This window comes from Microplitis mediator, chromosome 2, assembly GCF_029852145.1.
Source record: "Microplitis mediator isolate UGA2020A chromosome 2, iyMicMedi2.1, whole genome shotgun sequence".
Classification (NCBI taxonomy): domain Eukaryota; kingdom Metazoa; phylum Arthropoda; class Insecta; order Hymenoptera; family Braconidae; genus Microplitis; species Microplitis mediator.
The window spans coordinates 23,717,613-23,732,354 of NC_079970.1; the positions used below are offsets into that span (position 1 = coordinate 23,717,613).

Consider the following 14,742-nt stretch of genomic DNA (forward strand, 5'->3'; position numbering starts at 1 on the left):
GACATCATCCATCCAACTACCAGTTGGATTGAGTGTGTTGTTACCTACACGATTAACTAAAGACACCGTCTACCACTACCATCAAAAGGAGAGACTGGTACACAGAAAACCGACACCAACACCAACACCGAGACTAACAGCGAGACCAAGACCAAGACCAGTCTGCACTGGAGACCAAGTAAACATGTAGTGTAGAGGAACCAGAAGAAGAATAAGAAGTAGACGAAGACGACGTCCACGCTGGCACCTCCGTTCGACCAATCCCTCACCTCCTTGGGGCCCCACTCCTGATCCTGTACACGAGTTCGTGTGCAGTTAGGTGTTATTTTATTTGGTGCTCCTATATTTGTGTCTGTGAAAGTTTTTAGGCCCATCGACGACATGAGGCCCCCTTTTCGCCCGTCGCCACTACGCTCTTTCATCCCACTATTTATTTTTATCCTTTTTTATTTCATTAAATCATTTTTTGCGGCCTTTTTTACGCCGTATAGAAATCATTTTGCTTCACTTGACCTTCATCATGGATCCATGCTGCTCGAATTGGGCTGGATCTTGTTTTTCAATTATGCGTTTGTTTGGAATCAAGGATAAACATTTTTATTTTTTTATTTTCCCTGTATTTCAGTCATACTTTAGCCCCATGTCATGGAAAGTGAAAAACACAAAAGAATTTCCCAAGGAATTTATAATTCCTACCTTTCCTTTTTCTGTCCAGGCCCTATATCTACAGATCTAGGATCCCGCAGGTGTATTTCACCGAAAAATAAATATTATCATTTAGGGACTCGTTTTTTTTTTTTTTTAAATATTTCAATCTATTCAAGTGCAAACAATTTATGACAAGTAAAAATATATATTATTTTTTTGAGAAATTTAATAACTCCAAATGTATATTATTAATTTAAAAGACTAAATTGTCATCTAAAATAAAAGAGAAAATGAAAGCATTTAGTTGTTTAATTTAGCGGTTTTATATATTAATTAAAAGTTATGTAAAAAGGTAAAATGAAAATCTAAATTAGTACCCCGAAGTTTATGCTATATATGTTATTTAGTTATATATATATATATAAAGCCGGTCGTTCATATAATCCCGTGTGCTCGTGGGATCGTTTACGGCTCTTACAATCAGTGGTGTGCACACGATGCCTGGTACAGCCAGGTACCGAATGCCACAAGGTCACTTGTAAGCGCACAGAAAACGCGGCGAGATCGCTGCGCCTTCCATCGAGACAACAATGTAACCTCTGGTAACTAAACCTAACGTAATATAACAAATAACATTATAAGATGCACATACTAAATCCACATTCTGCAGATGCCTTTCCATTATTTTTATCAATTATCAGTATTAGTACCAATACCAGCATCTGTACGTCTTATTTCCTAGAGTTGCGCAACAAATTTCAAGCTAATGATGATTTAATTTAATTTAACGAATAAATGAACTTGAGATGAATACATTATACTCAGAAAAAAAAAATAATCCTACGCATATAAACACCTGTATTTAAATGAATCGAGAAAAATAATACAGTGGTGATGTCACTATACGACTGGTACGAGATGGTATTTTAATAATATTTATGTTACTTGGGAATTTGATAATCTTTAACTTCTTGTGACTGTTAATTTATATTTTTAATATGACTAATCTAGAATAATAATTATTATTTGTTTTGTTGACTATTTTACCCGCGATTAAATTTTTATTTTATTACTCGTCTAAATATTTTTAAAATATGTAACAAATAATTAAGTAATTACAGATAAGTCATTGAAAAAATGATTATCAGCTGGAAATAAAAATAAATTGTTTATGTAACTCTTATATAATACTGACAAGTCTCTAAATAATAAAAATAATAAAAAAAAAAAATAAAAAATACTGAGTAGAATAAATATTCATTGAATAATAACTTGGTAATATGATTTATTTAAATTTAACTCGTTTAATATTCATTTAAAAAGTGACCGGTAAAAAAACTCATTCAAATTTCGCGCCAATTTTTTTTTTTAAATTTGCTGGATAATTGCGGCAGTAGATAGTTACTGAGTCTCGGTAAAATGAATTTTGATGAAAAATAACAGATGGCGCTAGAAGGCAGTGAAAGTCCGCAGACTTCAGATCCATGACGTAACAAGAAATTACCGAGCATCAAAAGCAGAAGAATTTTATAATAACCGTAGCCATTTTGTTTCTCTTAAAGTTTATCGAGTAAGTACAACCAATACACCCTTTTTATTTATAAATATAATAATTAAAATAATTATTATAATTATTAAAAGTTATTTGTGTTGAGATTTTATTGATTAGAATTATCTGTCGTATGTAAAACCTTTTTATTGGTACCATAGAGTCGCAACTTTTTTTGCGTATTTTACTTATCATTCACCTTTTTGTTGCATTGTAATAAATTTATAAATTACAATTTATTACAATGGGATAAATTTGTGGAAAATAATATTTTAATATTTACTTGATAAATATATAAATTGTTTTTTAAAAAAATAATTATTTTATAAATTATTTTCACATATTGAAAGTTCTGACTGAATATTTAATTTTAAAAATAATTTAAGTACTTGAGGGTCATAAAATATTAAAAGCATAAAATAAAATGTCGCTCAATTAAAATAAAATCTCTTATTGTACTTGTCGATAGTAATGACAATGATAAAATGATTAATAAAAATACAATTCGATAGTGGCGTAGGGTATTGAGAGTGGGCTGTGTACTTATAGAAGGCAGTTTCTATCCTTGTAGGTAACCTGTCAGCAGTTGTGCTGGAGAACAACAACGTCGACGTCAGTCAATCGAGGGTGAGAGAAATCTTAAGATTTAAGTAAAGAGGTGGCGTGTCAGTAATGGAGTCAAGACGGTATGACCGGGGCAGGACGATCTGTGACTCGCCTCCCGAGCCACCCTCGCCTCCGAGCTATTCCACCCAGTCCAGGATAAGCTGTGAGTTATCAACACAGAGAAGTTATAAAGCTAATTCACGACAATCACCTTCTTACACTGAGTACAGCAATAAGCATAATACAGTGAGATCAGCCCAGGAAGTTGGCACGACGACAACCTCCTCGTCCTCGTCGTCTTCACACGACAAACGACGCAAGAGACATAAGCGATCACGTGAAGGTTCTAGTGATGGCTCACGTAAATATTCACGGCGGCGCAGGTCCAAGTCAACCTCACGTCCGAGATCTAGGTCACGGGGAGTCAGATCTAAATCCCGGGGAGCCAGATCGAGATCTCGGGGCAATAGGTCGAGATCACCAGCTATCAGATCGAGATCACGGGGAATAAGATCAAGGTCTCGGGGAGGTAGATCTAAATCACGGGAACGTTATCGCAATAATAGTTACAGTCGCAGTTACAGTCGTAGTCCAAGTCAGCATAGTCGGGGTTACAGTCGTAGCCAAAGTCGGAGTCGTAGTAGAAGCAGAAGCAACGGACACACCAGCAGACCTCGTGATTCTGGACGAGATTCGAGATATCGTGACAGTCGTAGCCGTCACTATCGCACTTCCTCGCACGACTCTGATTATATTCCTGATATTATTGATCAGCAAATGGGAATCCCGCCCACTCAGGTCACCCAGCCGGTGATTCCCATTCAGTCCAACGCGTTCAAAAACGACGGGAGCTTCATGGAGATGTTCAAGAAAATGCAGGAGAAAATGCAGCCCAGTGCTGATCAACCCGCGACTTCTGTACTCGAAGATAAACCCGTCGTTCCGCCCCCGCTGATGGTAGGAAAGCGACGCGGAGGAAGAATCCTCAAGACTGGAATGGTCGCGAAAGCTAAAACTGAACAGGTTGTTGAGCAGCCGAAAGACGCATGGTCACTTTACATGGCCGAGGTTAAAAAATATCGCGAAGTCTGCTGTCAAGAAGAAGATAATACAAGACCTCTTGTAAAATAATTTTTTTCGGTTTATTTATTTAACATTTTATATTTGTTTAGTTTTAGAATTTACTATTTAATATTAATTCTGTTTATTATTATTTTCTACCACTCAAAGTGCGTTTAGTTATTTTTATTTTCGCTCACCATGAGTCTAAGTGTTAAGTGAATACATAAAATTAATATTATTATTATTTTATTAATTTGATACTTGATTAGCTGATAAACGAACAATAAGAGATAATTATTTTGATTGAGCGAAAGGTTGAACCTTTGCATTAAGTTTAAGAAAAATAATAATAAATATATAAATGTACTAAAACAATTTATTATTTGTCAAGTAGGATTTTAGTTTTTTTTTACTCTTATTATTATTAGTATTAATTTATTTAATTTGTATGGGTACTTATTAGATAGATAAGTACAGCTACAATGGCTTACGCTGGAATTCCAGAAGACATTGAGAATTATCAGTCAGCACCGTACGATCCACGGTTCCCGAACACAAATCAAACTAGGTAATTATTTTAATTAATTAATTAATTAATTAATTAATCGTCTTACGAATGCCGTAGGGGCATACAATTTTTTTTCTGATAATCGAATTATATTTTTTATCTACAAGTTAAAAAATTTAAACCAAAATTATGTATATATATATATAAAGTTTTAAACTACACAGAAAAAATATGATTCTGAAATCAGCAGACAATTAACAATTTTTGGATTTTTTTTTCAATGTTTAATTAAAAAAAAAAAAAAACTAAAAATATGCACATGTAGAAAATTTAAAAATCTACAAGTGCAATTTTTTTAAATATTTTTTTTTCATAATTCATTGTTAAAAAAAAATCAAAAAATTATTAGACGTCGGCTAACTTCAGTCTCATGAAAAAATGATCCTGAAGTTAGCAGACAATTAACAATTTCCGAATTTTTTTTCAATCATTTCGTCAAAAAAAAAAAATTAAAATATGCACATGTAGGAAATTAAAAAAATTGTTAGTGCAATTTTTTGAAATATATTTTTTCTTAATTTATCATTTTTTAAATGATACTGAAGTTTGCAGACGTATAATAATTTTTTGATTTTTTTTTAGACGATAAATCAGAAGAAAAAAAATGTTTTGAAAAAATTGCACCTGTAGTTTTTAAAATTTTTTACCTGTGCATATTTTTAGTTTTTTTTTTCTTCAAATTCAATTGTTCAAAAAAAAATCCAAAAATTTTGAATTGTCTGCTAACTTCAGGATCATTTTTTTAAAATATCCAAAGATTATTAGACGTCGGCTAACTTGAGTATCATCAAAAAAAAAAAGGATTTCTTGGCGCAAAAAATTTTGATTCACCTCAAGAAATTTTTTGTATTATAAATTGAAAAAAAAAAAATATTTCCTGGGGTGAGAAGAAAATTCTCGCGCCAAGAAATCATGATACTGAAGTTACCAGGCGTCTAACAATTTTTGAATTTTTCTCAAAGCGATAAATTAAAAAAAAAAACATATTTTAAAAAATTGCACTTATAATTTTTTTATTTTCCTACATGTGCATTTTTTTAGTTTTATTTTTTATCCACAATCTATTGATTAAAAAAAAATCCAAAAATTTTTAATTGTCTACTAACTGAATTATCATGAGAAATAATTTTTTCGTGTGGATAAAAACTATCAGAAAAAAAGTTCAATGTCCCTATGACCTTCGTAGCGAAAAAAAAAAAAAATTAATAAAAATAATAATGATAAATTTTTCAACAGACATTGCTACCAATATTATTTGGACTTCCACCGATGTAAGAAAGTCCGCGGGGAAGAATTTTCAGCTTGTCAATATTTCAAACGTATTTACACAATCATGTGCCCAAAAGCGTGGACCGAAAAGTGGGACGAGCAGATCGCAGAGGGGAGATTTCCCGGGAGGATTTAATAAATTATTAATAAACAAAAAGTCGATTACTGTATTCACTTATATTCAGTTAGTTAATCTGTACGGCAGACTTAAATTATGAAAAAAAAAATAATAATTAATAATAATAATACTGCTACTTGTAAATCGATATCAATAAAAAAAGTTAAATAATTAAGGTAATTTAAATAGTTTATTATTTTAGTTGAGTGTTTTTAAATTGCAAAGTATCAAATAAATTATTTATTGCTCTTTAAACAGTTGCACAAGACTTTATTTTATTTGTAGGCATCTCCAAACCGGCAGTTAACCTGTCGGTTTAGTTTATTAATTTCAAATCTAAATTATAATAATAAGCGCAGTGTAATGAATTGTAATGTAGCAAATTGTAGATTGTAAAATAGTAGATAATTTAAATAACATATCTGAGTTTTATGTCTTGTTGACGCGAGTCTTAGACAGCCGCGGTGGATAAGTTGTAAAGAAAATTACATATATGTTGAGTGAGAAGTGAAACAGCTCAAGCTCGTTTCGCAGGTGGATTTTTTAAGTATTTTATGTAGGCGTTAACATAATAACCCAAATGAGCTTAGACATTTTCTGCGGAGAAAGCTGAGCGGTTTTATTATAATAGTCGATATGCATAAAATAAATAAAAATAGTATAAGGAATAAAATGAAAGCGTATCAGCAGATATTTAGTATATTAAATATGACAAGGGTGCTTTAATAGAGGGACTAATATAATAATAATTAAAAGTATTTAAATCGCGAGCTCTCTGTTTCAGTCTTAAATTATTATAGAGAAATGCCATTGCGTTAACTGACAAGGGTGAGTCTGAGATGGTATAAATTAATTTCACGTCTCGCTACGCCCACAAATGTAAACCTCTTTGGACATTATAACTATATAGTTTTATGCTAAATGTTAATCTTTATTAATATTATTCATTATTTTCATTGATAGCATGTGATTTAATCTAGTCAAGACGGATTACAATAATAATAGTAAAGCAAAAATCACCCGACCGAAATTTAGCAATCAAAAGTTTTTTATAATTACACTGATTTGGATCCAAGTCGCTGAGGATTTGAATCAAATCTACATCATTCCTAAAAAAAAATCTCATTTACTCCGTATGCGAAGTGATTTTTTTTTTAAACTCCGGAACTCTGGGTGGATTTAAATAAAATCCATACTTACTCCCGATCTTTTCGTGTGCGTGAGTAAAAACAAAAAAAAATGAAATAAAAATTTTTTATTTCGATTTTACGTCACGGTGGTCCAGTTTTAATTCAAAGCAATAAATCATTAAGCGACACGAACGCGAGGATATTTCAGAGGATGCGTTAGGTTTATAAATGTGTATTAATGGGGTAACGAACACCAGCAAGTAAGAAACGGAGATAAGAAATAAAAGATCGTTTAGAGATGTGCCTGATCCAGTGGCTGTGGCTGTGGCGTATCTGTATTTGTATCAGATCTGCGGTCCCTGTTACTGTTACCGGTGATGCTGGTACTGGTACTGGTACTGGTGGTGATGCTGGTGGTTGTGCAGCAGCGCGAAAGCTGTGCAGTGTCACGTACACATCGTCATTATCAGTCAGCTCGTTCTCGTACTCGGTTGAATCGTCGTAACAGACAGAAAACCAAACCACCTGTCCCACTACTTACTCCTCAACTTACACGCTCATACATCTCGTATTTTACGTATGTATATCTTATGTATATATAAAATAACTTCTCTATAGAGAACATACAGAAGCAAGTTGTAGACACAGAGCAAGTGTACGAGGAACGACGACGACGTCAAGAAACGAGTAAATCGCAGTTCAGTACCCCGTGCACACTCAACCTGATAGGACCGTTTGACAACAATTTCTGTCACGATCATTAAATAATTTTTTTTCATCACGCGACCGGGTCCTTCCGCGAGTCGCGTCCGTTCAATTTGACCGCCGATTCCCGCTTCATCTTCGCGAAGTTGAGCCAATTGAATTTAAATAAAAGTTTATGATAAATGCGGTGCAAAATGTATGCTGAGTTATTATAATGTATATTTAAATTTAAATGAAATATTATCAGTTAGTTTCACCTGATTTGATACAATGTCACGGATGAGCATGCGCAGTTATTTGATATATAATAACGGTATAAATAAATGTGTATCAGACCTGATACAGCTACAGCTTCTCGATAAAATATATTTGTCGGTACGGGATAAATTATTTTGTGAAAGTTTTTTTATTGTCTGTGGTATTTTATTCAGCTGTTTATAGATGGATTGCAAGTCCTGGGTTTAACTACAGCTCAATTACTTCAGCGGCAGTTAAACTTTTATTTTAAAAAATCTAAAAACACTCCGCGATCAGTAAATAAAATAAAATAAACTATTTGAACGTAGAGTGAAGGAAGATCCGGTAACATGGGATCTATTAGAGGCAAGAATATATTTTTTACTTTTAATAAATAATAATATTTTATATTTTATTTACTGTAATGTAATCGATTTAGTTTATGGTAATATATTGACTTACGTGTTGTATTTAATTACGATAAATTTCATGTGATATATCATATATCTATCTATCTACACATATATATATTTCTTATTTTTATTTTGCTATCCAGTTATTTTTTTCGGCTTATTAACATTGTATCCTCATTAATTTACTATCGACGATCGCACTCATACATACGCACATATATATGTATATGTATCTGTAAATATGATCGATAATTAATTCTCCTCATTGAACTATAATCATAGTTTCAGATAAGATATCTTTTAAATATATAAAAGTATCTTTCGCGATTAAGAATAGGCAATATTTGTGATTAAATAACAAATTTATTAATTTTGTTATATATATCGTTTTATTACTTCATTAATTACCGAGGTTTGCGATAAATAATAATTTAAATAAATATGTGGAAGCTGTTAGGTACAAATAAAAATGAAAAAACCTCCAAGTTAGACGATTAAAAATCAACATGAGGTCATTTCCATCATAATAATGATAATAATAATCATCCCTACCCGTGCAATAAGACGATTAATTAAAGAAGGTTTCTTGGCCTTCGGTTTTACGTGTACAGAGATTATCTCAGATGCACTTGATACCCGGGTATATTGCTAGCGCACTGTGAAGAGGAGGCCGATCTTCTCCGGCCTCTAATGAGTAGTTGCCATTTTTCTACCCGTTTTAGTTTTATTGCACAGTATAACTTAAATATTGTGTAGCATAGGCCGCAGCTAAACTATTCTGAGGTATCGTATAAACAATTGCTCTTTTTTTAATGCCCGATTATGAAAGTTACACTAAAAAATCACCGGGGTAAGTCCAAGCGGTGTAGGTGTTAAAATCGGCGGTGTTAAATTTTAACACCGAAAGCGGTGTGAAAATAACGCCACCGCCGGTGTAGATATTCTTTACCGGTGTTGAAATATTTTACTTTGTAAATATTTTTACTTACTCGATCGCTACACTGTAAAAAATCACCGGGGTAAGTTCAAACGGTGTAGGTGTTAAAATAAGCGGTGTTAAATTTCAACACCGAAAGCGGTGTGAAAATAACGCCACCGCCGGTATAAATATTCTGTACCGGTGTTAAAAAAAAATCTCCGGTGTTAAAATAACGCCGCCGCCGGTGTAGATATTCTTTACCGGTGTTGAAATATTTTACTTTGTAAATATTTTTACTTACTCGATCGCTACACTGTAAAAAATCACCGGGGTAAGTTCAAACGGTGTAGGTGTTAAAATAAGCGGTGTTAAATTTCAACACCGAAAGCGGTGTGAAAATAACGCCGCCGCCGGTGTAAATATTCTGTACCGGTGTTAAAAAAAAATCTCCGGTGTTAAAATAACGCCGCCGCCGGTGTAAATATTCTTTACCGCTGTTAAAATATTTCACTTTGTAAATATTTTTACCTACTCGATCACTATACTTGTTAATAAATGATATTCTTTAATTATTTTCATAAAGAACTAACATTTCTTGTGTTTTATAATTTTTAAAGTTAACACTTCAAGCGGACGCAGTTTATCCTGCCTTTACACCGGTATTACTCCGCTTTTACACCGGTTACCCCGCTTTTACACCGGTATTATTTCGTTTTTACACCGGTTATCCCGCTTTTACGCCGGTTACCCCGATTTAACACCGGTATTTTTAACACCGGTGAATTACTCCTCTTACACCAGTGTAATTTTATTTTAACACCGGGCGGAGTTAAAATGAGTCCAATTTTAACACCGCTCTTTTTACAGTGTAAATGTGCGTGGATCGAAAAATTCAAATTTCGAATAGAATGGCGGGAAATATTTAAAATTTAATGATTATTTAATTTGAGTGAATGGAAGATGGAAAGCCCGTTGCGGTTTTATCGGAAAGTGAAAGCTGATGTATAAAAATACGTCGGGATTGCGAGCATGCGAATAATAATGAATAAATAGTTTAATAACTAATGGATGCCGATGTAGTCTGTAGTACGTTTATTTAATTAAGTAGTATGAATTAAATTAAAATCTAGTATAAATATATCTGGCGAGCGTAATCAAACATTGATACTCATTAAGTGCGTTTAGTAAGTAATAACTTGTAATTTATGTTGATAAACGCTGAGTGTATATTAATGTGTGTCTTGTATATTGTAAATTAAAAAGCATATGGACGTTGAAAAAAATTAATGTTGGAATAGCTTTTCAACTTTTATTTCATTAAGTTTCTTGGTTTATTTTAAAATGTTATCTGTCGACTTTGATCCTAAGTCCGCATTCTTTGCTGCCAAACGGTTTTGCTTGTGTGTACTTAATTACTTACGAATATTAAAATTTTGTCATGGTTATTTTACAACACGTGTGTACAGATACACATTTATGAGGTATATGTGGGTATGTGTTTATCAATGTAGATAGAGAGGGAGAGAGAGAGTGATGGGAACTGAAAAAGTAACGGTATACAGAAATTAACATTTGGGTAATCGGATAAACTATCTGTTAAAATCTATTCACTAAATTGGCTTTCGTTCGTTAGTTAGCAAACTAAAATAAAGATTTTCTTGGATTTTTTAGTTGGGTATAATATAAAATTAGAGATCGTGATGCGACATTTCTGTAGTTTTTGTGTTCAAGTGGCGAGAAATTTACTGACTTAAGAAAACTGTAAATTGTATCACTGAACATGACGTCCGATTGTTTATTCAAAAAAATTTATTTTAAATTTCCCTCATTTTTATTTAGATGCGAAATTACGGTAAAAATTTAATCGGCAAACTGGGTCAATTTTTCATAAAATAATTTTCTGGGCAAAGTTAAATTGACGCGGGAGCTGCCATTAAATTTAAAAATTGTCTAAAAATTTTATTAGCTTCTGTCACTAATTAAAGATAAAAATATCGAATGATATTTTAAATAAAAATTACACCAAAGTGGATTTAGTGGACTCGTTAACGATCTCAAGATCTTAGCAGGTGTCGTGAATACTAAAGTGCATGTCTGAGTTAAACAGATTGAAAACCAGTTCCTCCCTAAGAACACTTTTTGTAATCTTCCACAGGATCAAGAGTAATTCACGTATGATTTTCATAAAGCTTTTATTAAATTTTTTTTCGATCTTATGATTGATATTTTGATATTAAAATAAATTTTTTACCCTACCGAGATCAAAGTCCAGGGATATAATTAATTATTATTTCAATATACGTTTCGCTGAAAAAATTAATGAGAAATTATTTTCATTAATTTACTTTGCGTCTAACGGTCCTCGTTACTTGTATGTGCAGGTATACATATATATATGTATTTATTTATTTATATTGAGCAACGCAGATATGGAGATATGAATCCGAGAGATAAATAAACAACAATTGTTCATTGAATGAACAAGTAATGCATGATAACGAGAGAGTTTCATGACACGCGTAACTAAAGTGTGAAAGCGGCTTGTCATAAACCCCCGGGGGTCATTGTATATAATATATATATATATACTATATATAGGTGCACAAGAGCGAGTGTATTCCACGGACGCGGGTTGGGAATGGAAGTAAATGCGAGGTGTTGCTAATCGAGCGGGTTAAACGAGTGCTACCAACGTCCTCACGTCCGCCCACAATAACCATCGCTTAATCGCGGGCATGCCACGGCTAACAGATATTCCTGATCCCTCGGGGCGTTTACTCAAATGCCGGATTAAGTCGTTGCAGAGCTATAATTTGAGATGATCATCAGACAGAAAATGGACCCGGGGTCTCTGCATCACGGTGTGTCCAACCCCGTCCCTCGAGTCGTTATTAGGTCATTAGCCGCCGATTCTGATTATTTAAATTCAAATTTCCTACATGCGCTCTGGACTTTTCTGCCCGTTCTCACCCAATCTCCAGAGCATGCAGACGGAAGTAATAGCACTCGGTTGCACCAATAGCTTAATTTTGATAAACGGGATTAGACGAAAAAATTTGAAAATGATTAATGGGGAATGAGTTTTAAAATGGCAGAACGGGTGATATATGAGAAAAATGCAGCAGTAAAAAAATTTAACCGGTTCTGTGAGGAAGTTACTTACGGATTTTTCGTAAGTCTGAAGATTACTGGAATCTCGTGTGCACTAACCGAGGAAATAAACTGGTAAATAAGTATGTAGTATATATATATATGTGGTGATTATGGGTACGGCAATGGCATTGGCAATGGCAATGGATATACGGCAAGCAACGTGGTTATGAACTTGACTTTAGCCTAAGCCATTCATAGAAAATATAGTGTAGTATTAATACGAGAGAACCTCCTACGAGCCCGTGTAGCCATCTAGATGTGATTTGTAGCATCTATTTTAATTAATTGGCGATGATGTCTGGATCTGTGTGCGAGCATTACTGACTAGATCCCCGGTTTGATACACCCACGGGATTATCCTACTCGGAACTATAATAAAAGATAAAAGTAACAAGTACACGTGTTTTTAGTTTTAGTGCGTACGTGTAAGGTATGGCTATAAGAATGTCAGCCATTAAATAGATATATGGACATATATGTATGTATACAAAGTAACCTTTTGGTAGTTGTCGTAGGAATTGATTATTCAGACTAATTTTATTTACGTTTTAAATGGGTTTTCTGTGCAATAAGAAATTCGGGTCAGAGCGAATGGTACGAGAGAATGAAAGGGAGAACAACTAAACTGGATCCATAAGAAACGACTGAACAAAACGCCGGAATATATATTTACTAACTGGCTGTAGGTTCAAAAGAAATCAAGGCGTAATATGTTGGCGCCGATGTTTATGTTCTGCGGTGTTCGTATGAATAATATATGTATGTGTATATAGATATAGTTTTAGAGTTCTAGGAATTAGCCAGAGGAGAGCAAAGGCTATCTGGAGAAAGAGAAATATTAAATATTATGTGTTTAATGAAAGAAATTTACTGATATGAGAGAATAGGTCTGGGTTTATAGCCAATGAGTTATGTAATGTTTCATTAATTTTCATGTTTTGCTTAGCGGCGAGTGATGTGAGCCTCAGCTAAACTCCTCAAATCGTTTTCTCAAGTGCTAAAGTTTAATATTTCACGGAAGTTTGTTATTTTATTTGTCTGAGAAAATGCTCTTGATCTATTAAATATAACAACTTGAGAAATATTTAGTTAGTTTGTGGGTAGATTATATTATTTCAAAGAAATATTTCAGGATCAACAGTTTTTAAGATACTAGGCAGCAAGTTTTTGCGGGGTAAATTTAATAAAAAGGGTTTGTTGGTCCCTTTGGTTTAATCATCTCCGAGAAATGGTTAAAAATAATAAAAAAGGGATTAGCAATAATGTACTCAGAGGCTATTTGATAAACATTTGTTGTAGCTAATTCGTCGATAAATATTCTTTATATAAAATGAGTAAAAAAATATCGTTGATCGCTAATTTGATACTGATCCTCGAAACGAATTGGCCGCTGATTGAACATGATTTTCGTTGGATGGTTGAATTTAAAAAGGGAGAGTTGTAAATAAAATAATAAGAATAAATAAAAATAAAAAAGCTAAATAGCATATATATACATAAAGTATATAAAAGGAAGAGAAGGAAGAGTATAAAGGAAGGAGAAATAAAGTACAGTAGAAACTCCATCTTTTTCTGACCCATGTCGGCGTTGTTTTTTCCCGCTGCCGATCTCTCGTCGAAAGCAAAAGTAACCACAATTCTTTTGGTCTCTTTCTCTCTCTCTTATATACTGTCCCTTTTAATGGTGACTGGATATCTGGCAGCAGGCAACGAGCACCGGCATCAGCTCCAGCTCAAGCCTCAGGATCACCACCAGCAGGAGCATATAACTTATGCGGATCCTCGAGGAGCCATCAGGGTTTTGTTAGTCCCAGTGGTGTGTAGTGTACCCCTACAATCTCAAGACACGAGATACACAATGCAACAAGACAGCACCACACCTCTGTAAGAATAAATTTACATGGGACACTGTTCAAAAGAGCAATGAGACACTTTGCGCCAATCAGATCTGTCTAATGTATTTTTTTTGGGCCAAGGCTGCGGGTGATAAAAAATATTCGACCAAGAACCCAACGTCGAATTACACCGTGAAAATAAAAGTTAAAAAAATCCAGACTATAGAGACTTAAACAAAGTAATTTGTCCGGCGTGAACTTAAATGCTGACGGTGTCTGAATTTAATATGATTTAATACAGGATCTATAGTCTAATCGAACCAGACTCATTACTGGGTTATGTTCCTTTAATTAACTGTAGCATCCGGGAGGCCATCGGCCATTAACGCCTACTTAACACGTGTCAAGGGTTGATTTATGCTTTTTTATTCTACATATGGCTACACAATATACAGCACAGCCGCTTTTTCAGGTTTGTTAATCAGGATTAGGAGCCAGTCAAGTCTATTTTATTTATTTGCCGGAGGGCC

At 33.6% G+C, this 14,742-nt stretch overlaps 1 protein-coding gene across 2 annotated transcripts; it reads left to right on the forward strand.

Annotated features, from left to right (window-relative positions):
• Positions 1-2,065: 2,065 nt before the first annotated feature.
• On the forward strand, positions 2,066-6,000 carry LOC130663378 (cytochrome c oxidase subunit 6B1-like). 2 transcript variants are annotated; one of them, XM_057462560.1, is made up of 3 exons: positions 2,082-2,218; positions 4,329-4,433; positions 5,670-6,000. In XM_057462560.1, exons 2-3 carry the CDS (start codon positions 4,348-4,350, stop codon positions 5,836-5,838), a joined length of 255 nt encoding a protein of 84 aa, XP_057318543.1. In that variant the 5' UTR covers positions 2,082-2,218; positions 4,329-4,347; the 3' UTR covers positions 5,839-6,000. The 2 variants fall into 2 exon arrangements, with proteins under 2 accessions (XP_057318542.1, XP_057318543.1); XM_057462559.1 differs by lacking the exons at positions 4,329-4,433; positions 5,670-6,000 and adding an exon at positions 2,769-4,322 and having other exon boundaries at positions 2,066-2,218.
• The last annotated feature ends 8,742 nt before the right edge of the window (positions 6,001-14,742 follow it).